This window comes from Trachinotus anak, unplaced genomic scaffold, assembly GCF_046630095.1.
Source record: "Trachinotus anak isolate AG129_WGS33_773 ecotype Australia unplaced genomic scaffold, CSIRO_AGI_Tana_v1 ptg000016l, whole genome shotgun sequence".
In the NCBI taxonomy this organism is placed as follows: Eukaryota; Metazoa; Chordata; class Actinopteri; order Carangiformes; family Carangidae; genus Trachinotus; species Trachinotus anak.
This window is the reverse complement of record NW_027273867.1, coordinates 12,357,284-12,382,280: the sequence shown is the minus strand read 5'-3', so window position 1 is coordinate 12,382,280 and position 24,997 is coordinate 12,357,284. Positions and strand designations below refer to the sequence as shown.

At 42.0% G+C, this 24,997-nt stretch overlaps 1 protein-coding gene across 2 annotated transcripts in view; it reads left to right on the top strand.

Moving 5' to 3' along the window:
* The first annotated feature begins 4,386 nt into the window (after positions 1-4,386).
* ctnnal1 (catenin (cadherin-associated protein), alpha-like 1) overlaps positions 4,387-24,997 on the top strand; it is a 45,601-nt gene continuing 24,990 nt past the window's right edge. For both annotated transcript variants that reach the window (XM_071499719.1, XM_071499718.1), the window contains exon 1: positions 4,387-4,763. In XM_071499719.1, coding sequence (XP_071355820.1) covers positions 4,668-4,763 — 96 coding nt within the window. In that variant the 5' untranslated portion in view covers positions 4,387-4,667. The remainder of the gene's footprint in view (positions 4,764-24,997) is intronic.

Here is a 24,997-nt window from a genome sequence, read left to right as displayed (position 1 = left end):
TGTAATAACTCTATAATTATACTGTTACACCTATGAGATCTAAGGTGAGAGCAGTATTTTTAAAACAATTCACTGAGTATACTTTCTCTGAGCTGTGTAGGAAAAAAAAAAATGGATTTGCCAGACTGCAAGTTTAAACAGCAATAACTAAACTACAAAATAAAATATGATTAATGGTTAAAACTTTTGCTGATTATATTTCCTGACACATACATTAAACCTTGAGCTTTAGGGTTGGAATATAATCTCCCACTGAGCAATGGGTTGCTTTGTAAGTGACTCAGATAAAATTAGTTCAAAACTGATAACCAATAGCTGATTTCCTCATGAAGCTAAACCTTTCTTTAAAAAAACATTTTACCTTGACTTCTAAAAAGATGTTTACACATTGTATTCATTTCTTTGGTGTGCATCCACACATTTTCACAGCTGGGGGGGACTGTGTATTAAGCCTGCATATCAACATATGTAGAAACATAATGCTCACACATAATGCACATTTATGTTACATCTTTACACATTCCTGCGTGTTTACATATGCATATGTTATTTCAAACTGCAGATAGCATCTGTCACAGATGCAGCCATCAGACAAAGAAGTGCTGGATGGAAACTGAATGGTAATGAGTACATGCAAGGTGACCGTGATTATGTAACAGCCGAAATGGAGACACAGAAAATCCAAGATTACTGGGCTGGGTGTCTGCATGGCACTTTGCTGCTGCCTGGTTGTGTTTACATGGAATTAAATTAGCCTTGTCCCTGAGGGTGTCTACTTGGCAGAAGGAGAGTGGCAAATGACAGACAGATGACCTGCTCTTTGTTAGCACGGCTGTTTTAGTTCTTTTTTATGGTTTATTTCAGCATATTATAGTGCTTGATGTTCTGTTATGCATATTAGATGGTTCAATTTTTCCCGACAAGAGTCCATATTTACATAAACACCTGTAAGTCTGTCAGAATTAAATCATCAAACATTATAAACATCTGCTGCCGATTTAAACTGTGAAACTATTCAGGTTCAGTCAGTAAAAACGGCACGCAGCCATCCAAACATTCAACCAGGGCACTCCACCTCAGTTTGACCTCCTCTCCTTCACAGAGGCCTCTCCAGTCACTGCATCACGCCAAGAGGGTGAGTTCAGATGCAGGTCTCTGTCAAGGCCACGGTAGTTGTACATGAAAGTGTTCCATTTCTTCTGAGCAAGTTCATCCGACCAGCAGGCGTAGGGTCATGGTGGCCTTGGAGGCAAATGTGAATGTGTGAATTGTGGTGTGAAAATATGAACAAAACATGGAGGACTGAACTACCAAACAAATAATTATGTATAAAATGTGTATAAGGAGGGTCATAATCATGTAAGAAGCCTGTGTATCTACATAAAGAGCACACTTTTATATCGGCAAACACACATTTTCTCAAACTTTCTCATATTTTTCACCTTTTTAAAATCCTCCAGCATTCCACCACAATCCCTCTTTTGAATCCCAAATTTTCAATCTACTTATACAACAGGGAAATATGACAGAGTGCACTCATTTTACATCTTGCAGTGTGCAAAATCACTATCTCTTTAGGCTCAGCAGTTCCTGTCCCAGGAGCAGTGCAGCCAGAAGGAATGATCCAGAGAGAGGGAGAGGAGAGTAGTCAGCACTTCTAAAGCATGGAGAGAGACATTAGCAGCTGCTAGCAACACAATCACGCCATGCATAAGCATCTTTTATTTAATGAGTAATACCCTTGGACTGTGCAGATGAGTATACACAAAAGGGACTTCCTGCTTGCATGGGTTTTCAGGCAAATCGTCAAAATGCAATGTGCCTAAAAGAGATTAGAGGCAGAGAAGCAAATATTGAATATTCCAGAACAAATGAGATATTGTTTAGAAAAACTATGCTGCTTCACAGCTAGGAGTATGGCACTGGCAAACTCAATGAGAATATGCGCACTATTGTGTTTGTTTGAGCCTGTGGATTGGAAGCTATTTGTCTAGATGATAACTAAACTATTTCCCCTGAAAAGTTACAGGATACATCATATTTCTTATCTTCTTCTGCCTCTTGCATTATCTACTGTGACCAGAATCATTTAAGCCAACACAAGTTGATACAGCACAATGCAAGTAGCCCGAGTGGAGCTTGTTATCATCTTATCACTTGGGAAAGAGCCTCAGAGCAGATTAACAAAAAATACACAGATATTATCTAGTTAGTAGTAGAGCCATTCATCAAAGTGGAACACAACCCTGTTCGCTCATAGCAGCCAAACTGCTTGCATGCCTTCATAATGATGCAGTGCAAGTGTGTATGTGTGTGTATGCGTGTGTATGTGTGTAGAGTGAAACCTATGTAAACAGGGAGGGTTGAGCTAAAGCATAGCTTTGGGGTTTTGAATAAATACGGGCTGGGCCTGAGAGCGGCAGGCAGTCTTAACACACACACATGCACACACACGCACACACACATATATGCACACAGTGCCATTGTCTCCACTGCTGACACAGAGAGCTAGCCAGCCACCATCGTCACCATAGTTGATGATAAAGCAGGCAGCAAAAGCCCTCAGTAGTGCCACGGTGCTTATAAGCCATATCTGCTCTCAGCCATCTGCTGTGTTTGTAGTATGAAATGTTGCTCACCACTTACCGTCCAGTGGCTGCTCAAGTTAGAAACAGCCACTGGAGCCACTTGAGGATACAAAGAATTTGGAAACAGTTTGGTCAGGCTCAGATCCAGACAACAGTAAAGTTTGCTGAGCCATGTTATGGATTCAAGTCACTGTGTCAGAAAGTAAGACGAGGCACAAGGTATTGTTAGGATAAAACACCAAATACACCAAATATGGATAATACGGAACCACTGTATTAGCAGGACGTATGGATGCAGAGCAGAAGATGGATCTTCTCATCCCCACAGAAAAAAATAAAATAAAATCCTTCTCGAAATAACATCCATGTGAGTCATCTTGGCCTCCAAGTCTGTCAGTTTGTTTAAAATGAAACGTCATCCTACCATTCCTCTCAGGAACATTATAATCTTTCGCAAAAATAAACCAGTTTGACGTTTGATTTGGACTGACAGATCTATTGTATTGTTGATGTTTTGGTTTATCCCGTTTGGCATTTTCTAATCTTGAGATCTGTATAACGAAAGTAATTTGGGGAATTTGGGAGATGAGGGGGTGTATTAACTGTTAATAACAGGTAAATGGGGAAAGAGGGATTTATACTCCTGTGTACTTATTCTCATATCCTTCTGTCTGTAAAAGAAAAACTGAAAAATAGAGTTGGAAAAAAAGTTTATCTACATCTTGAACGTACACCACTCACTGAAATGATGGGTTTTTATCAAAGGTTTCACACTAAGCTTTTGTAACCATTCTCAGCACTGTAGTCATCTATTCTAAATCTGTCTGTGGAGGATAATTTTCTGCTAGTCTGAGCACAAAGACTTCAGCCAGATCTGTGTGTTCCAGTTTGTTTTAGATAACACAACAATAGCAGATGCTCTACTATTTTTTTTTTTTTCTTTGTCAATGTTTGTTTGCAGTTTTACAACCAAAACTGGATCAGTCTGAAATCATGAATTCATACTTTGCAACCAGTTTATGTAAGATATTTAAAGGACCATCCCTCAATTTTGAAACATGGTTATACCACAGCCCCTCGGATTGGTAGACGTAAGATCATGACAAATAATGCTTCCTTCAGACAAACAAAAGGTAAAGTTGGCAACTTTTAGGATAAGCACTGCATTTGAGTCGGTGCAGCTGTCCCGTGTGGCTTAGTGCAGCCGGTTTTGATTGGCATATCTGGTGTGTATTTGGGGAGGATGATAAGGGATTCTCTGACTCCGGGGGATAATATGAGATTCTTTGTCTCGGGGATCAAACCGGAGCTGCGCTGTGAGGAAAGCATTGCTCCTCTCTCTTGAGGGCATAGTATGCACAGTCCTCGGGAAATCTGCATGGATGGATGGATGATGAATTTTTAAATCCCCCCCCAAAAATCTGATGTAAAATCCTCTGAAATTTGCATGAATGGATGATACATTTTTAATACCCTACCTATATATCAAACCCTTTCAGCACACTACAGCCGATAGATGCACTGCAGATGCTGTGATTTCAAACACTCCATCCACATCTGTCCGGTTTGACAGCTGTTTTGACTTCATTTTAAATAGACTGCCGTAGGTGAGTGAACAAGCAGATTCAAATCAAAGTAATCATCCCGATTGTCCGTGAGCTTGCTCACAAGCAGCCAGGGGTGAAACCTCAAGGTGTGTGTGTGTGTGTGTGCGTACTGCGGTGTGTGTGTGTGTGTGTGTGTGTGTGTGTGTGTGGTTGCCCACAGTGGTGTGCTGCAGTCCGCTCCCCGCCGTAGTTGAGTAAACTACACGGACATTAGCGGGCGCAGCGGCACAACCACCAGAGCCAGAGTGGATTAAAGCTGCGTGTGTGTGTGTGTGTTTGTGTGTGTGTGTGTGTGTGTGTGTATGTGGAGAGAGCCACTCGACAAACGACTGTGTAACCAAGTGAGAAAACGCCGGCGTGTAATAGCAAGTCCGTCACAGCAGTTTGCAGCTGCGAAACAGCGGAGGGAAGGCGCTGGGTGAAGTGAGTTAGAGCCGCGCATTGTGTGCCAGGCAGGGAGAGCTCGGCGGGAATGGCTTCATCTCCGTGCGGCAACAGTAACTTTGATTCCGGCCTGGAAATCAAAACTCGCTCGGTGGAGCAGACGCTTATTCCTTTAGTATCGCAGGTGAGTGACTAGTTGACGTAAAAGAAAACGTTGTGTGTTGTATTTTCCGAACCTGTTGTGCTTTAGAAACGCACTTTGGCTTCGCTTCGTGTGCGGAGGTAAAGGGCTAACTTTGATTCCCGTGTTTACCTGTTTGTGTTCACGGAGACTGCGTGTTTCCTCCGTGTGCTGTGTTTAAAGTCTGCCCCACGTGTGGGGAAATTACTGGGAGTTACTACCCCGTAACCACCGTCATATAGCTGTTATCAATAAAGGTAATAAATTACAGCACGACACACTTACACACCGGGAAAGTCGACTTGTAACAGGCTGCACGGAGCAAAGTCTCCGGAACATGGGTCGTCCAAACTTTTAACGCGAAAGGGCATCCGCAGAGATACACATGAGACAGACGGACACAGATTTTGTTGTTGTTAGGCAGAAGTTGGTAGGCTACAGAATTACATAACAGGCTACAGTGTACTGTAAAGAGGAAGTCAAAATGGGAACAATTAAACCAATGATCAGCCATCCTAAAAACAATGAAACACTCAAGATAACCAATCTCTTATTTTGGTGGAGATGGAGAGAAACTGCCCTGGAAGTTGTTTTTTTTTTTTTTTTTTTTTTACACTTTTACACAAGATGGCACATAAGTTTTCTCAGATTTTTATTTTATTTTTTGTGCCTGTTCACCCTTTTGCCAGCCCTGAGCTGCCCTGTGACTCCCACCTCTCTAAATGGGCCACTTTGAGAGTTTTTCAATAAACAGAAGAAGATGAAAGACCCACTTAAAGCCCCTGCACTCTCTCAGCAACTCCTCTCTTGCACACTCAAATCAGCAGTCCCAGCTTTAAAAGCATGGAGTTTAGGTCAATGACTTAATGAATCATTGTGCTGCGTTAGTGCGACAAAGTGGGCTACAAACTCCCAGACTATTTTGTCTTTTAGAAAAAAAAAACCAAAAAAAAAACAGTAATGACATTTTAGGCCGTCAATTTCAATTGTAGGAACAATTACAGATTATTCATTAGACGCTTCTGCTTTCAACATGAGCATGAGTATTTTTCCACTAGTGGGTCTCGCATGGTCACACAGGGATGGGAGGTGGGTTGCGTCTCCTGAATAGGGGAATGACCGCCAGTCTTATAAATGCTAATATCCTCTTGTTGTGCAGGAGGCTAAAGGGACAGAGACCTGTTAATGTTCTGTGGTTTCCACTGGGAGACAGTGGAAGAGAGAGGCACCTCATTGGTGGCTCAGCAGAGTCTGGACAATGCCATGATGGAAGGTCCCTGACACCATCCTTCCCCTGTGAATGCTGAAAGCCTGCTTCCTCCCTCTTGTTGCACTGGTTTATTTGAAAGATATAAGGTCACGCCGTACTGAATGGATATGGGTTTGTTTTCAGAAAAGGACATCTGCTAGCCGGTTTGCTTTTGGTGTCAGCTGTTTTATAGTTTACGTGATTTCCATTTTCAGTCATGCATAAATACAACAAAAAGAAAATGTAGTAGTTTGGTTGTACAGTAGGAGAACTCAAGAGTAAACTGAAGTAAGCTTTTACCTTCGATGCAAAGAGAAGTTACTGTAAGAATATTTATAGTAAGCACTGCTGTAATATTGAACAAGAGCATACAGTAAATCTGCTGCGCTCTGCTTTATCTTGATAATATTTAGGCTGGAGCAAACTTAAGGTGCACTCCTGCCCACTGACAAGGACTGGCTGTACTCCAGTCTATAACACAGAAGTATGTGCTATGTACTGTAACGGGATTCAGCATATTCAAGTCCAGTGTTGAATAGTGGGCCTCAAGGACAATGTTTCCTAACTTTCTTTTTTTTTCCTCAGTGTGAGGCATGTCCCCATAGCAACAGAGCTCTGCAATGCTGAAAGAAACAACATTTCCAAGGACCGTTAACCTCCATATATAATGTTTTGTTGCTGATGTTGTGATGTCATCAGGAGGACGGTCAGCCAGTCAGGGCTGACTGGTACATTAGTTTTACCTGCAGCGAGTACATTTCATTCAGTATGGTTACATGCACGCAGGTAATGCCATTATGGAAAATGTGCAGAGCTGGTAGAGCTGAAGCAATTGTTTGATTAATCAGTTAGTTCACTGGTATATACAGCAGCATGATAATTGGTTAATCTTTTAATAGTTTTTCAAGCAAAACATGCCTCAAAATTTGTGGGTTCAGCTGCTCAAATGTGAATATTCGCAGATTTTCTCAGTCTTCTGGGGTTAAACTGAGCATCTTTGGATTTTGGACTGTTGGTTAGAAAAAACATTTTTAGGATGTCAAAATTGGCTTTGGGAACTTGAAATGGGCTTTTTTTTGGCTGTTTGTTTGATTCATTGCTTAATCTCTTAATTCAGAAAATAATTGGTAGATTAATTGATCATGGAAATACTTAGTTGCAGCCCTACATGTTGCATAGTAACTTGATTTTTACCAGTAACCTCTGTGGATTTTACATGATAATAATGTGCATGAATTGTACCGTAGTGCAGTTAATGTCCAGAAGTAGGTGTGGTAGCATACTGGCTAAGAGGAAGTAGGAATGTAACAGGGAGATAAAGGGCTTTGCTGGTAATTACTGTGTTTTGCATCTTCAGAACAATTAAAGTCGCACTGCTTGTTGTATTAGCGTGTTTATGGCATGTGCAGAAAATCAAATCACCAAAAGAAATCTAACTATGCCATTAGTCCTTAGAAAGACTGATGTGAAACCCAGCTCTGATTACTGCCTTAATGTGAGAAAGATAACACAGTTAAGAGGTTTACACGGTGGTTCACAGAATCAGTATTACCTTACATGGTTTTTAATTGAATTATTATAGTCGGCGCAAAAGGCATGGACTGTGTGGGCTGTGCTGTGTGGCATTTCTTCTTAAGGAGCTATCTATATATGTGTGTGTTTGTTTGTGTATATATGCACGCTCATGCGTTGTAGGGGTCTTTAGATAGTTATCGAGGAGGAAATGAAAAAGCCCTGTCAGTGAGAAGTCTGTATGATAAGGTATCATGTTGTGCACTATCCCCCTCTCTTCTTTTCCTCCCCTCTCCTCTCCTCCCCTCCCTATGACGTTGATATCCTCAGGCCTCTGTTATCAGCTTCACTCCCACCAGGGTGTAATTATAGGCCTGGGAGACTCCCGACCTTGCAGTACACACACATATACATGCATGCACGCACGCATACACACACAAGATAGACACATGCACACAGTCCCACCCACCTTTTCATTTTCATGCTCATACGTCATACTGATTCCTTGTTTATGCTTTTTGACAGCAAGTATGAATGTCAACTTCGTTCCCAAAGTTACAGCTGCTCTGGGTGTTTGCAATTTAAATTCTGTTTAAATGTGTCTGACTCCTGTTTTCATAATTTGGCCACCTGGATGTTTTCTTGCTGCATCCTCCATCACTTTGGCCATTCACTTCACCCTTTTCAGATGCAGAAGGGGCCTTTTCCTAATTTAGCAGAAGCACTGTCCTCAGCTAGGAATTCACTGATGTGCTTTACTTCACTTTTTCCCCTACTGCCATCTCCATACCAATGGACTTGCATTGTGAGGGGCATGGTGAGGGTAATGAATTGCTCTGGTGGTGGTCAAAAATGTAATGGGCATCACACAGAGAGAAGGGAAACTACGCAAATGCATCTGCTGTTGTGTGTATCCTACCTGTGATGTGGTCTGTAGCCAGCTGGAAGGCAATTAGCAATAATCTGGCTGCTTTTTCCTTGAGATGTGATTCCTGTTTTGAAGTGATTAGTGAAATAACAGTTCTGTTCCTGGGTTTTTATAATTGAGGTTTGTTCCTAGTAAAAACACAGCAGCCCCTGTCTGGATGCGGACATGGTGGTCCTCAGACTGAGAAGGTGTAAGGGTGTTGTTTTGAGGTAAAGATGTGTGGGAACGAACAAGGGCAAGGGAGTAATAAGTGAGACTTTGATCAGATCGGTGAACATTTAAACACTCGTGACACACTGGCCTTGTGATTACATAGCTATACTGGCTCCATCATTTTTGTGCGAGGCCAAGTCAGGAGTTTTTTAGAAGATTTTCTCCTATAATTGGGCCTGGAAAATCCGTTCTCTGTCCAAGTTCGTTAGCATTGACGTTGTCATGCTTCCAGGGGTTCTGTGGTTCTTGCAGTTTTGCCTTCTGATGTGTTAAAAAGGACTGTGGGTAAAATAGCTTTTCCCTGTTTGTTTTATTTAAAACTGGATTGAAATGGCATATTTATTACCCAAACAAAAGCTCAGTGGCAGATTTGCAGATGTGATTTTCTCAAAGCCTTAGCATTTTGTTACATAAATTCCACATTTAACAGAATGCTGACAAAAAAGCATAAACATACTCCTCACTTAACAGCTCTGTAAGCATGGCCATCAATTTTCATCCCTCTTTCTTGGAATATTGGAAATTGACTTTTATTGAGGTATGAGGCACTATTTCCCTCTTAATATTCCTGGTCCTGTGTTGGGGTGACATGACAAACGTCCAGGTAGTGAAGTTGTTTTTTATACCCAGACAGAGAGGCATTACTGTTGCCACGAGCCCTAACAGATCTGCTTCCTCCAGCCGTATGATGATAATAAAGACAAATGGGTCCCTGGCATGAAGGTGAAACCACGTGAGGATTACAGTGCACCACTAACATGCATGCACGAATGCACGCACACACGCAGACCAACATATATTTACCTCCTGGGAATGGGTCAAAAACAGTCGATATTGTGTCTATTGTGTAATGTTTGTGTGTGAGCGCACGCGGGAGAAGGGTGGGGGATTCCAGTGTGGTTTGTGTACCTTATGTATTTGCATACCTTGGTATGTGTAATTGTTTGCTCGTGGACAACACAAACTGAATGAATCTGTGGTGCCAGTGTTTAATGTGCAGTCCACTGCATTTCGTGTCGTCACCATGACCTGTCACCTTATCAACCTTCAACCTTTTAAAGCCTCGACCAAAACAACACTGAGTCTGATAACACTGTTTCAGTGCAGGTCAGGCTGCCACCATTTTTCCTGTTGTGCTATTACCAGTGGAACATTTTACAGAATGTCCAAAGTGTGCACCAACACACCCGCCTTCATTTGCCAATAATGTCTTTCTTCAACAACTTTCTGTCATCAAATTGAAATGAGATATAATCCCACTCAGCTCCTCTTGTTTTCTAGGAAAGTGGTTGCATTAGTCAGTTAACTTCATCAGTTTAGAGAATTTACTCTCACTCCCCATTCTCTCTCTCTCTCAGCTTTTTTTTCTCTGTGACACACACACATACACATCTAAACACACATATGCAAGGCTTGGATGACCACTGTGTCCCCCTTGTCCTCCCTCTTGTGCTCTTCTCACTATTGCTATCAGGGGAGTCATTACCGATCGCTGTTCTCTGTAAGTGCCGATAAAAGGGTCTGTCTCACATGTCGATCCATTGACCTCTCCCCGGCTAATATACTTACAGATGATGAGAAAGGTGTGCGTGCGCGTGTGCATGTGTGTGCGTGCGTGCCTGAAACCTCCAAATAACCCACCCTAAAGGGATCAGTCACACAGCGGAGTTAACTTAAGGGTGAAAAAAGCTATCTCGCCCTCTTGCCATTTAAGTTATCTGACGGCTGTGGCTAATAGCGATAACTGCTTTTAATTGTCTCAAGGAAAGCTGCTGCCTCCCACCAAGATGTATTGCTATTGCTGGGAGGTTGATAAAGTATTGATTAAACTTCCCATTATCGGAGAGCTTCAAAGTGGCATTACCTGTGCTCACATAGCTCAAAGTCATGCACCCAGTGTCAGCTGAAACTGGAAAGCAATTTCAGGGACCTGTTCCCCAGAAAGCAGGGTTCTTTAGTGTTTTTTTTTTTTCAGTCAGGAGATAGTTTGGTTTAATTTGTCTGGGCTTTGAAATATCCAACAAGGAGATTTCTGCCAAAGAAATAGAGCTTAAGAAAACAATTGACAGTGAGTACTTATCCAGACTAACCAGGACATTGTCTCTGTAATGAGATGTTGCAATAAAATTGTATTATGTTTTGTTAAATGTAAATTTTTATTCTGTTATCACCACAAACAAAAAATCAGTTCACCTCAGCTCCCTGGGGAAATAATTCCTCACCATGTTCAGCCTATATGTGTCCTATGTGAAGGGTCCTCCAAACTCTGCAAAGGCCATTAGAGGCTCTGCATTATTGTGAAGTATCAAGTGGCCGTCTGGCCCATTTCCAGCCTGCATTTACAGTATATTCTTAGTTTATGATGGTGAGATAGTTATCAGACGTCTCATGAGTGTCGGCACACGGGAAGAGATCTCTATCAGCGGGGATGTGGTGCCTAATGTAGCGTGGTGTTCTGTGTTGTCCAGTCTCACTGGAAGCACCCTGTGGATTAAAACAGATGCATTAACACACGCCCAGGAGCACACACAAGGACATACTTACTGACATTAATTACACACAGAGGCCATCTGTGAATTTAAGGGAAACAGAACAACAGTCTTCCCTGCCAGTCCTGTGGCTGTGCAAGTAGTATTTCAGACAACACATCGATACAACGGATGTACCTTAGCCCATATATAAGTTTTTTATGAATGTAATAAGCATTGTTTCCCTGTCTGGCTTCCTCCTTACAGCACTGAATGCAGATATAAAGATGGACAGAAACATGCGGTGTCACTGTTCATGCTGTCAGGATAGAGGAGAGCGACAGGACAGCCCACTTATTGTAATCTTGCAGGCATGCACTCTCCCACTTGTCTTGTCATGTATATGCCAGAGATAACACTCGATGTATCTATATTGTCTGTTGCCTGGACAACTGCAGGTAAACAGATGAGTATTTGGCAGGCAGCTGTTTGTCTCCCATTGCTTTTCTGTTGGTGATTTCTTGGCTCGGTGCAGTGATGATTCCAGTCTCGAGCACATGACATTGACTAGGACAGTTGTATGCGATGTGTTTACTGGGCCTCGCTAGAGGAAGCTCTGCAAATCCTTGCAAAGGCAGGAAACCTCGCCAAATGTGAGAAAAAAAGAGTCATAAAATGTTGCCCAGTAGTAGCATAATTACTGTGTCATCTTTACGTAAAGCTATTTCAAAAGGTGCTTTTTATATATTTTGCTTTACATCCTGTCCTCACTGAAAGTGTTATACCACTGTGACTTATTCTCTTTATTCCAGGAGTTTTCAAAGTGTGACAGTGTGGGCCTTCCCTCTGACAAAAGTGAGAAAGCTACAAAACAATATTGAAAGTGCAACATGACAAGAATTCATATTGAGAGATTTTGTCACTACTTTTATTATTCTTTGTCTTACTTTGATAAGTGGGATCATAATGAGATATGGGATAATAATGCTCTAAGCTTTTAAACTACAGATCCGATGTGTAGCCTATATTTGTTGACATTTTGGCAACTTGCCATCAATAAAAGTAGTTCCTGTTTACAACAGATGTCCATTTGTGACAGACATCAAAGATAATAATATCCTCTGAAAGGTTAAGTCATACTGAATCTAAAAATGTGTGTACCAGGCCTGTGTAGTCATATTTCACAGAGTTATGAGACTGGCAAGGAGTACAAATTTTGACAAAATTGCTACAATTGCCAAGAGTTTTAGTACCTTGAAGTAGCTAAATTGCCTTTCACCTCACGCAGTATCTTTGCTTCACATCTCTCTGTTGGTGGATACTGTTGCTGTGGATATGAGTATTGCATAAAGTATAGTCCTGAAAGTCCTGAAGTATAACTAACAGTTTCTGTCTTTTAAGGTCATACAAAACAGAAATATCTGAGATACATCCCAAAGCTCTCCAAGTCGTCATGTTTGCTCTTCTCTCCCTCTCAGGGAGCAACATCGCTGACTGTACCACTGATGAATCCTTCAGTCTGGCTTGTATGTGTTAATTGCTTTCTTCGAGCGTCTTTGAACTTCTCCCCTCTCGATAATGAGTTCTTTTAAAGAGATGAGGTTTGACATGACAGAACAAAGAGTGTGCGAAGGACACAGAGAACCCAGAATACAGAACATTTTCTTATCTTTTCTAATTCAGAAGAGTCAGAAATTTCAAATATTTAACGTTTGATACGTCACTCCAACCCTCCTCACATTGTGTAACTTACAGTATGTACTGTATATGACAATGAATTGTTTCTATACTGTTTTTATGACAAAGTCAAGAGTGTCACTTTTGACCTCGCAGTGCAACAGTATCACTTTCAGTTTGTGGTCATAAAACCCACATGAGGAATCCTTCACTTGATGATGTGACTGCAGGGTTTTGGTTTGGGGGAAGTATCAGTGTGTAAGATGCTATAACACCTTCTTTGTATGCCCTCCGCCCTTCCTCGGTCGGTCTACCCAATTTCCTGATTTTGTTTTCCTGTCACACACCTCACTCTCTTGCTCTTTCGTTCTGTCTCCAGCCTTGCGCTCAGTTTCTCCCCATCTCTCTCCATTTTGCCCCCTTTTTTTCTCACTTTTAATCTCAACCTCTCCAGAGAGTCCGGTGTCCCTGTATCACCTCATTAATTATGCAGCCTACTGAAAACCTAGCCAGAGGCAACAGGTAGTGCACAGAGCTGAAAAGCCCAACCTTACTATTTCTTTTAGGATCTTTCTCTTTTTCTTCTGTGTTGTAAACTGAGACATAATCCTCAGGCCGCACCTATCCTGAAGAACAGTAATGGGAACAGCAAGTAACCAGCTGAGCCAGATTTGGCTGTCCCTTTCTTTGACATAGAATACCCTGGAGTGATCAAGATAATGGTATTTTTATAGTCTTTTGTCTGACCATCACGTATCTTCAGGGAAAATGTATTTGGAAGCCAGTGCAGTGTTGAAAGCACAATTGCAAGCAGATAGGATCTTAAACATTGTGAAAAGATTTAGGAATAAGAATAGGAAAATATCATTTTAACCTGGCACTGATAAGATTACACGGTAGTGATATGTTGTTTGTGGACAAACTGGTTTTGTTCAAATACTATGCAGGATGAAGCTGTACATAAAGCAGCCAGATTTACAGGCTGACAGCTTCACTAGGGGTGTTTGTGGCAGGTCAGTAAATGGAAGAAAAGATGCAGCGTTGCAATCCCCCTTAGAAATATAAATTAGTACGTCAGTTTTGCTTGTATTATTTGTGTTACATTTTATGTTTTGAATTCTGATGAGGCAGGAGTATAAAGACAGTTATTTTGGCTGTTTTAATTGGCCTAAGAAAATCGACAAACCACAGATTCATCCTATCGCTGATGTATTCGTCCAACCCTAGTGATTTTCGTCCTCGATCAATAACCTGAAAGTACCTGATACCTAGTGCTATCAGTATGGGCATGGTGTTCTCATCTTGTCACTACTTCTGGGTGACTGGAGCCAGTGGGTGACAGCTGGGGGCCAGCCAGCCGGGAAACACAGCCCAGTGTGTGCGTGTGTCTCCTTAAACACACACACTTACAGTGTGCCAACCCCTATAAATAAGTTAAAGTCCCTCATCTGCTATAAATAAAGTTCCGGTTGTTCTGGAAGTTCGAGCGTGTCTGTTAGCTGAAGGGCTGAAAGGAACTTTTTCAGGTGTTGACGATATGAAAACTTTACTAGTGTTTGAATGTAAGAACTTTCTGATTAGAATAATAGCAGTATTTATTATGGGTGGGATCTTGGTCTGTTTACATTGACATGCTGCTTATGTATGTAGAAGTCCTGGTACTGGTTCAAATAAATGGTTTTTGAGGTTTTAATAAAGACCTAGTAGAATGCCAAACACTTAAAGACATGGGTATGTGTCATGTAGTGAAAGCATGTTCCCTAAGCCCCCATGAGTGTGTTAGAGAGAGTCAGTGTGTCACAACACAGGCCATTATGCTGTCTGAAGTCAGGGGGGCCGCATTCCTTCAAGGGTTCACGTTTCTAGCTCCTACAATGTGTATTGCTATGAGTGCTGTCTGAAATTGTCTATTCTTTATGGGTGGATCACGGCCAGGGTCGAAAGTCAAAGTCTCAAGGGGCGAGACCTTTACGCCCTCTATACTGGCTGGTATGCAGGAGTTAGTGCCCCACCCCAAGGGCTTCAAGTTTGCCTCGCTTCGTTCACTCACCACTTTGATCAATGAATCATCCTTCTCAGCCACTATCTCATTGCATTGGGGGTTTTGATGTTTGGTTTGACGCATTTCATTGATTTATTAATGCAGTCATTCACTTTTTAAAGGGCTTCTCAAATGTCAAACCCTCAAGACCACATTTTTAGAAATGCCTTTTTTTCTACCTCTGGGTGAGGATTTGTCTCGCTCTGGGGGTAGTTTGCAGTCATGTTGACTGTCTTCCACACCTGACGTCCTATCTTACCATCTCCCTCCTTTCATCTGTGAAGAACTTTCAGGGGCTTTGGAAAGTGGGAAGGCAGAAATCCTGAAGGTAGCTTGTGAGATTAATTTTCAGCACTTTCATCAGACACTTGTGTTTGTATTTGATTTGAATCCCTTGGTGACTCAGAAACAAAGCCCATTTGTCTTTGTCACTTTACTTCTTCATTCAACAAAAACAAGACTTATTAGTTTAGAGGCAAGCCACTAATCCAGTGCTTTTGTGTCAGGTGTATTTACTTGGCGTCCTTCTAGCAACAACTGCAGTCTTTTTTTTTTTTTTTTTCTTTTCCTGCAGAACATGCTATCGCTGTGGGAGGCTGTGACAGAGCCTGGTTAAGCCACTTTCACACACTGTTCACCACACACTATTATTTGTCCATTAATTGTAATTACCCATCATGATGACTGATGGAATGTTTTCGAGGCTGAGTTGGCAAGCAGTTGGGATTATCCCGTTGAAGACTTTATATAATTAGCCACTCATTAAACACGGCTCAGTGTGAAGTAAACCTGAGGGGGGCGACTTGCAAATGGCTCAGTTTTTGTGTTCGTACCCCCAGGTTGTTGAAGCAGGCTGTTGTCACCGTGCTATGTTGCATCCAAGAAAGTGACCCGGGGACAGTTGCTTTTTGAGCATTGGCCGATGAATCGCGTCCATGTGGTCTGCAGTCATCCCGATGCTTTAGAAATCTTTTGACACTGGTATTTTACTCTAAAGGATAATGCTTTGTGAGATCTGTTCTACAAACTAAACTGACGACGATGAGGAGGAGAGGATGTAGGTTTTAATTGTGTTGATTGTTTTGGATTGGACTTGTGTTTTCATTTGAATGAAGTTGCGTGATGATGCATCTGGAGATAGTCCTCCGACAGGTTGCATCGATTCACAGTTCCGCCTCTTTGGGCTTTGGCACAGGCACTCATCAGTCTTTACTTGCAACCCAGGACATCCTCACTGAGATAATTGAGGAGCAGAATGAAAAATACAATAGGGCCTCATCAGGAACTGGAGTCTGCCCTTTTCAAGTGTTCTCATATCAAGCTTCAAAAACACAAAGAAATTGCGGAGGGGGAACAATCAAAGTTTGGAGTCATATGGGAAGAACAAAGTATGAACAGCGCTCTGGGCCACAGTGTGTTTTTTGGCGGGGACCAGAGGTTTCAAAGAAAAAGATTTGTTACAGCTTATGTAAATGTTCACATTTTTTTTTCTTGTTTCTTTTGAAGGTGCTTCATCTCTCAAGGTGAGAGTGATCTAAATTATTCAACTCATAGGAGAAAATTGTTGTCATGGTTGACTTTGTGGCGCATGTCTGCTCATATACCCCATACAGAACGCCGTGCACCTTGTGATTGTAGGATTTAGTTACTCATTAATTGCAAATTTTGGTCTGTTTACGCACACCAACAACAGACCATGTCAGCAAATGAAACCCTCCACTGAAATGTTTTTGTTTGTTTTCTTCGCCTCTTCTCTTCCTGGAATGGAACCACTTGCCTAACACAATTACATGAATATTCTATTACAGAGCTGCAAGTCTTATTCAATTAGTGAAACGAAATATGACTTCAGCATCCAGGCAAAGGCTTTCTTTTGAGGCATGGAAGTTCTTAACTTTCCCCTGAATGTTGCCAGCAGCTGAATCTGGTGGAGAGATTGGAGACCTCACATGTAGATGTAATATGTGATGGCTCAATGTTTTTTTCTGCTGTGTTTTGCGTCCTTTGTTAGGTTCCCTCGCCAAATTAAACAACTGCCACGTCCTTGTAAAAGACGTATCGGGGGGGGGGGGGGTATGAAACAGACATCTCTATGAAATATCCAGGTCTTCTATGGAACAAAGAGCCCAGTGTATAGTCTGGAGAAATGTGTAACTGCATACGGTGTACATTTCCATATGGGTGGGATCTCATCTGCATTGCCCTGCTGCCTGGGCCAGAGATGTCTTTGATATTATGTCTTGGGTGCTTTGCAAAAACTTGCTCAGATCAGAGATGCCTGTGCTGTCAGGATGGCTGCCCTGGTTTCGCTATCAAAACGGTTAGATCCAAGTTAAAACGGTTAGATCCAAGTAAAAAATTCAGCGTTCTGTCTGTTTTCTATTTGTTTCAAGCTGACATGACTCGCTTCACACTCTGGGATACCCTGATAATCTGGCCGTGACTATGAGTTGCCTCTGGCTATTTTGAAGTTTTGAGGTTTTGAAGGTATTATACTGTATTTTACATCCATTTAAGATAACTGAGGAGAAGCATGTTTTGGTTATTCTGAAATATTTGTTACACCCTCAAAGTGAGATGTTGTCGGTGGTATTCAGCTGCCGGCAGATACCCACCGTTCCAGGTCCATCATTATTATCATCACCCACACACTGGTAAGAAGCATATAGGCCGGAGCTACACTAATGAAACACCTAGGGAGACATTTTTGATGTATCGATTTAATATTTATTTGACCGCAGAACCTCCCTTCTCTTGTGTTTTGCTGAAAACAAAGAAAATATCCCTTTAAACTTCTCACTCAGTGAGTTTAGTGTTGCACAAAGACTTTGAAACAGGGGGAAGCAGCATCGCTGTCCAGAGATTTAAAGAATCTGCCCACCAGCATCTTCAACGCTCAACACGTTGTATCACTGTAAAAGTACGACTTAATGTTTCCACAATTCAGTTTTTGTTCGCGTTAATGAAGGCAAAAAAGTGGACTAAGCCAGGTTTACTGTTTCCCCTGTCCCCAGCCTTTTTGCCAGAATAAGCTAACTGACTGCAAGAAAGTGCATAAGCTTATTTTGCACAATTTTTAACTATTCCTGTCAAGAGCTCATTTATTTTAGCTGATGCAATGTTCTTAAATGGCTGTTTCTAATGGCTGCATGTCTTTTGATAATACATGGCTTTTCACTCATGCTTGTAAAGGGCTTCACCTCTGGATGCCTCTTGGTCCTGTGTTTAATTCATAACTGACATTAAATTAGATGTAATGTGACTTTTTTTTTTTAATTCACTGTCCTCCCACCAGCAACTGTAAAGGGCTTTATAGAGAAACAAGGTTGGTGAACCACAACAGTAGTTTGTGTCATGGTCCGGTGCTCTCCAAACAGAGGAGATCGATTCCCTCTGCTTCCCTTCCCATCTTAGTTAACCTTGGATTGTGGTTAACAGAGCAAAAATTGATCCGCGGCCATGTTGTGTTTGTCTACCCCCCAGCGAGGACCATTGAATCAGAGATCGCTCTCACTCACACGGCCTCATCTCGTGTCCCTGGTTTACCTCTTGACTGAAAGAGTGCAATTTCTCAAAAGAGTTTTTAGATACAGAAAAATCGAGCTGGCAAAGACTCATTTTCCTCTGTTTCCTGTGTAGCCGTGCCTTCTGGTTTTCTCCATCTTAGCTGTCCTCCCTCTCTCCTTATTTACTGAATGCCCTCTGCCATCCTCCCGTCTATCTGTCCATCACAGCTGTCTGTCTGTTTTTCTCCCAGGTTTATCATTCTCTGTTATCAGCTGCTGCTGGTTCCTCTAGGCTTCCTGCTCCTCATGTCAGCCTGACTGATCACACTGTAGCAATGCTCTGCTTTCAAGAGAGATTATGTGTTACTGTTCAGAGCACTAACAAACCAGGTCGGAGGCGTCTTATAATGCAATTTCTTTTTAAATACTTCCACTCAAATATGGAGTAAGGCTTTCGTGCACATGGACATGAAACAAACATTTCAATGAAAGCACGGTATGGGAAATAGTTATAAAAGATGCATGTTTTAGCATTAAAGATTGATTTGATTTGCCGTGTCAGAATTTGTCATACGGTAAACTACAACTGGCCGAGGTCAGAGTGACTCCTGAGAGCTCTCTGCTCAGCACACTCAGTGGGCCCCCTTAAGACTTGATAGATTTCCCATTATTTTTAGACAGCCATGATGGAAGACCAGGTAGCACACAGCCTGCTCTGCTTTCCTTTTAGCTTCTACTTCCTGAGTGGAAACACTGCCCTGCTATGGCACATGAATGGTAAGCGAGCCTGCTACCAGGCCCTGGAGATGAATACTTCTCTTCATGTGAAACAATCACAAAAATGTAATCTGGAAATCCTCGGCCATGTTTCCATCCCTCTGTTTAGAAATCCGCCTCGGAGAGGTTTTAGAGAGGCTGTGAACACTTGAACCGTGGCAGAGCACCAAGGATCGATGCCAGGCCGTAATACCAGGCAATAAGTGGGATTATATTTGTCGTTTATTTGACAGTGAATGGTCCCTTGGAAAATATGAACTGAGTTTATTGGCTTGTCTACCGTGCCAACCTTACAATATATTATGTTGTGTTGTCTTGGCTTCTCTGAGTACACGTGGGCAAACAGAGCAGATTGATTGTTAGATTGCTGTAATATTGAGCCAGCTGCCCTTGACAATCATAGCAGTTGCAAAACAAGCAACTAAAAGCCCCTGAGTAGATTCCAAATATGTTTATTTATAACATTTGTCTTACTGTTGTTTTTATAATTTATATACCCATCAATGAAATTTAGTTTTGACATTGTTTTAAAGTCCGAGGCAAAAAAAAAAAAAAGTTAGAGTAAGTCTCCATTGTCAGCAGTAAAAATATTTTGATTGATGTACTCTTTGCTAAATTGGTGTAAGTGCTTCGTCCAGTAAAAAAAACAAAAAAAAAAATCTGCATTTTTCATTATATTCAAGGGGCTCCCTGGTGAGTCAGCTCATCTGGCCAAGTGTGAGTTCATTTCGCACAAAAGAAAATGATGATGCACACTGCAGCAGCAATTGCTGTTGTGCCGGGATGCGACAGAAGCTGCAACCAGAGAGGAAAGCGTATAGCGTTTGACACGTTCTCGCACTGTGAGTCATACGAGGAGCCTGAAGCAAACATTTCAGTTGACTACTCGGGTTAGATGCCACCTCAGCTTTAATGGGAAAGTCACGGTCACCTGTAGAGATTTTGCTGCAGAGAGAACAGATACGACAGTTTAGTTAGCAAATCATGTTATTCCTCTGACCATGAAAATGCACAGTGAGAGCTGCTGAAATCTCAGCCCTGTACCAGAGATGTGATTATAAGGTTTGGTCAGCTTGTCCTGGGGGTGTCACGGCCAGGGCTGGGATTAGAACCTCAATACCTTTTGAGTAACCACTGAAATATGTCCAACATTGGAAACTGAACATGAAATCAGTCAGTCTTGTTTGCACACTGGTGTAATTCAGAAATCAGGAACAATTGCTAATTATAGACTTTGACTCAGTATGTTGTTCAGCTAAAGGTCTGGATTTGTTGCCTGTGATAAATCTAAACAGTTTGAAATGTTGACAGTGTATAGCCTATAATGCACCAGTCAGTTAGATCCTTCTCTAAAGTAAAGAGACGTTGTTAGAGCATGAAGAGCTCGGAGCATGTAGGTGTCAAGGCCCAGGTGAGCCACTGCCTCGAGGTGCTCTGTATCTGATGCTGACCCCCACAGTATATTCCCTGGGATGCATCCCCAGGTACACCGGAGACGGGGCAGGTGAACAGTTGAGACAGCCGGAGGGAGTTTGACCCCGCAGTCACATTGTGTTCAGGGCTCTCTGTCTCTCCTCTCCTCGGTTGACCCCTCCCTGACTTTCTCTTTGTCTCTCTCTGTCTGTGTCTCTCTCGGTCTCCCTCCCACCTACTATCCAGAGAATTACGTGAGCAAGAAGGAATGAAAAGAGGTATTGTGCTCTGTTGAATGCAAGCTGTGTGTGTGAGTGTGTGTCAGTGTTTCAGTGGCTTTCTTTACTCTACTCTAGCGCTATGTGACTATGCAGACATTGCAGCCTTGGCATGCCACAGTGGTCAGAGGAGCAAGGTGCATGTATTAACCAGTATCATATGTACCAGCTTTTTCCATATGTCAAAGTCCAGCCTCACATGTAACACGCACAGAACAAGTTTCAACAACATCAGTTGCTTCATTTACAGTTTAAAAAGTTGGTTCGCTGTAGTCAGAAGTTACATTTTGACATTTCCAATTGGACTCTCTGAATAATGTAGATAGATGAACATAGCCTAGTAAAACTGCACTGTACATAATACATTGCCTCTTAGTACATAATGTTTTGGAACAGAGCCCAGGACAACAGTACTAGTAACATACTAGTTAGATAGCAGCGCTTGTGTGCGGTCTTTTTGTTGTGCAACAAACAAGTGGAGGCTCATGTTGTTGTTCACCGTGAGATGAAGACAAATTTCATCAGGCCCCCAACATGAGTCCTTTCAAAAAAAAAAAAAAAAAAAATGTTTTCTGTAGAGCAAGAAAACTCATCAAGGTTTGTGTTTCTGTCCTTGTAAGGTCTATGTAACTGTTTTGTTTTTTTTGTGTGTGTGTGTGTGAGGAAATGTACTGGTACCAGGGCTGAGTATCAAAACCCTTAATATTCATTTAACACTGAAAAATAATAAACACAAAAATGATAAAAAATTAATACAAAATAAATTGAAATTAGTTTAGACTGTTTTGTGTAGGGAATTTTTTGTGTGTTTGCTTGCGTTTGGACAACATTCAACTTTTCAGAAAATGGGCTAATTTTGTTGAATAAAAAAGAGTTTTACAAGAAAAACGTTTGTATTTCTAAAAAAATGTGTGTTAGAAAGGATTGTACTGGCACTAGTATCAAAACATTTCAAACACTATATTGCGCTGGCACTGACTGTTTTTGACTGTGACTTCTTTCAGCTGTGTATAAAAGGCCTCGACGGTGCATTTATAAGACTCTATACTCTGCCATTGTTGGTCATGGTCTCTCTTGTGTAGTTGGCTATACACAGCGGGGCGCAGCTAGTTATTATTTATCAGCGATAACCTTTCTCGCTGATGTTTGCCATGGATTCAATCTGCCTGTCCACATATTCAAATGTCAGTTCTGATTGCGGAGCCAGAGCTCGAAGGCCAAACAGTGGCCTTTTCTCATACAAATCCAATGGGGTACAATCTGATAAAAATCCAAACTCATTCAGCTGCTAGCCCGTATCCCGTGCAGGTTGTCTTTACTGTCTGTGCTGCTCTCTACTCTCTGTTTGCCTCTGTGTGTCTGTCAGCCTGAGTGCCTGCTTTACACACCCCCACGTCTTTCTGTCCACCTCTATCAGTGTCCGCTGGCTTGTCTGTCTCATTGGCTGCGTGTCTGCTGGCATACATGAGCGAGTGGACTAAGGTTCATGTCACGTGCTCGTCTTCTGAGCTGTAACCTTTGCCACATGTCAGCTTCCTTCTCACCCACCGTGGTTATCGTGTCTGTCCGCTGTATGGACTTTATTCGAACAAAGTGAAAACTAACACAGGGTATTACATGGTTAGAAACTGCTGTATTCAAAGCCATAGCGAATGACGCTTATTTGCTTTCTTGTTGAGAAGATGACCTGAGGCCTCAGGAAACAAATCTTAACTAACTAGCAAGGTGCCTCCTCTAGCAATTAGAAATGTGAATAATCCAGTACCACAGGCAATAATTTGATATCGTCATCATTATCTGACTCAGTGGGACAAACACGAGTTCAACATACTATGTGACTTTTACTATTTTGAAGACTATCATAACATATTGATGTGAAATTAGAAACTAAAGCATCAGTAATTATGGCAAAGAGGAGAAATCAGAAAATAAAAAGGGGTGTTCTTATGCAACTGCAGTTGAAGTTCAATAAGGACCCAGTGAAAGCACATGGAGATGCTTGCCCTTTGGGCATAAATACACAAGAATGCTAATCTGTTTGTTGGCTACACTACACGGCTGTCAGCTTGCCTGTCTGTTGGCCTCAGTAGTCTTCCCACATCCGTCGCCTCCTCTGTGCTGCACCCTTCTCCCCCCCTCTGCTTCTCTCTTTAGAAATCAGCTGGTATTATCCCAGGCATCTTGTGGCTGTATAGGCACGCACTGATTTGACTATCGTTCCTCTGGAATGATCTGCCTTACTGGGTAAAACCATCTGTGTTCAATCATCCGGAGCAGCTAGTACTGCCAAATCACTGCACTCTCTGTCTTTATCTCTGGGAAATTTGGTGCTTCAGCTAGATAGGTGTGCGTGTGTGTGTGTGTGTGCGCGCGCACGATAAAGAGGAAGCATGAAAGTATGTTTCACTAGTTAAATGCAACCTTAAAATTTCAGGGAGATAGGCTGCTATCACTGGATTGGGGGGCCTTTACAGGGCCAGATCAGCCTGATCTGAGGTCAGCTTGTCTCAGATTTACTGGAGTGTGATGCCGGCACTTTCTGTGTGACCTCCACCAGGTCATTACAACAAGCATTGACTGTCTGTACTGATAAGTACTTTCTCTTTCACTTTCTATCAGCATGTCTCTGTATTCTCACCCCACACACACACACAGAGGAACTAGTTGACTAGTTGAGAAAAAATTACCACATATTTCATAAATAGCAGCAAAATGGTCTTTGGGATGTCTCAAGGTTGATTCTTGGGGATGTTTGCTTCTTTAAGCAGCAGAACTTTTCACTTTCTGTTCCTTTCTATTACTTTCCCAGAATGCATAAGTGGTGCTGGCATGGTGTCAATGCCTATAGGTTTTTAGAATCTGTATAAATATTAAAAATTTTCAATTAACTCCTCAGGTTGTCAGCTCAGACTTGTGGTGTGTGTGAATGTTTCTGAAGGTGTGTGTGTGTGTGTGTGTGAGGGAGTGCCAAATGAAAAATAACTCTATAAATGCAATGTAATTCCTAAAGAATGCATGACCAGTCAAGACTGCATATGGATGTGGTTCAGCGTAGCTTTCCGACTAAACTGAGCTGCTCCCTTGTGGTTCTGATTTAGGAAGGTACACCAGAAAACTTGCATTCTGCTCCCATTAGCTGACTCTGTAACTCTACCCATTGTGTCTGTAGGCAGCTTAAAGAGCATTGAATGAGTGCATCTTACATGTGCGAGGTGAGGGCATGACTCACAGTCGCAGAATATGGCTGTAAATTGGCTGCTGGCCCGGTATGTTTTACCAGTGTTTATGTTTGCTAATGACCAACTGGTGTAGAACTTTGTGTCCAGGAAACTGTCCGACTCTAGTTTGGACCAATTTCTCAATTTGTTGTGAACATGTGCACTGTGCACTTGAAATTAGGACCTTAGATCTTTCTTTTTATTTCACTGGGGGAATGAAAGGGCACATATTCTGTGATTAATAGGTTTTTGCAGTGTAAGAGTTGGATGGTTCAGCAGCTCCACTCTTTCATATTTCTGCTGTCCTGTGCGTATGCCTTTACAGTATACCCTAAAGGATGCAGCTTAAACATCACAAGCTCTTACTGTACTGTATCACACTTAATTCTACTGCAGTCAGGACAGGCTTGAATTGCTCACTGCTCATAGAAGACTGCTGGAGGAGAGGTGGATGTGGGAAGGAGAGAAGGACACAGACCGCTGAAGTCACAAGGAAGGGAAGTTTGAAAGAGAAGGATGACACTACACACACAGTGAGGAAGAGACATAACAGGGTGAAGTGTGATGTAGATGACATGTCCTCTCCCTTGCTCTCTCCCTCCTTTCACCTCTCCTTTATCCCTCATTTCTTTTTTCATCTCCTTGTATCACTTCTCCAGCCTGGCTCTCGACCGCTGCAGCATTGAACTCCCGTCAGCTCGGGCCAATTTGGAAGGAATTTGCTCACCCATTAAAGTGCATGTTCAGTGCTACTTTCATCCCTTTCCTCTTATGTTCTTTTTTTTTCTTTTCTTTTCTTTTCTTTTTTCCTCGCAGTCCTGAGCGAACACCCAGCCGCATCTCGCCTTGCATCAATAAAGGCCGAACATAATCTCGGCTTTTTCAAGGGCACCACAGTTCAGATTCTGTGGAAGACAAAAAAAATAATGTCGGGGAAACCTCCCGGAGAAATCCACA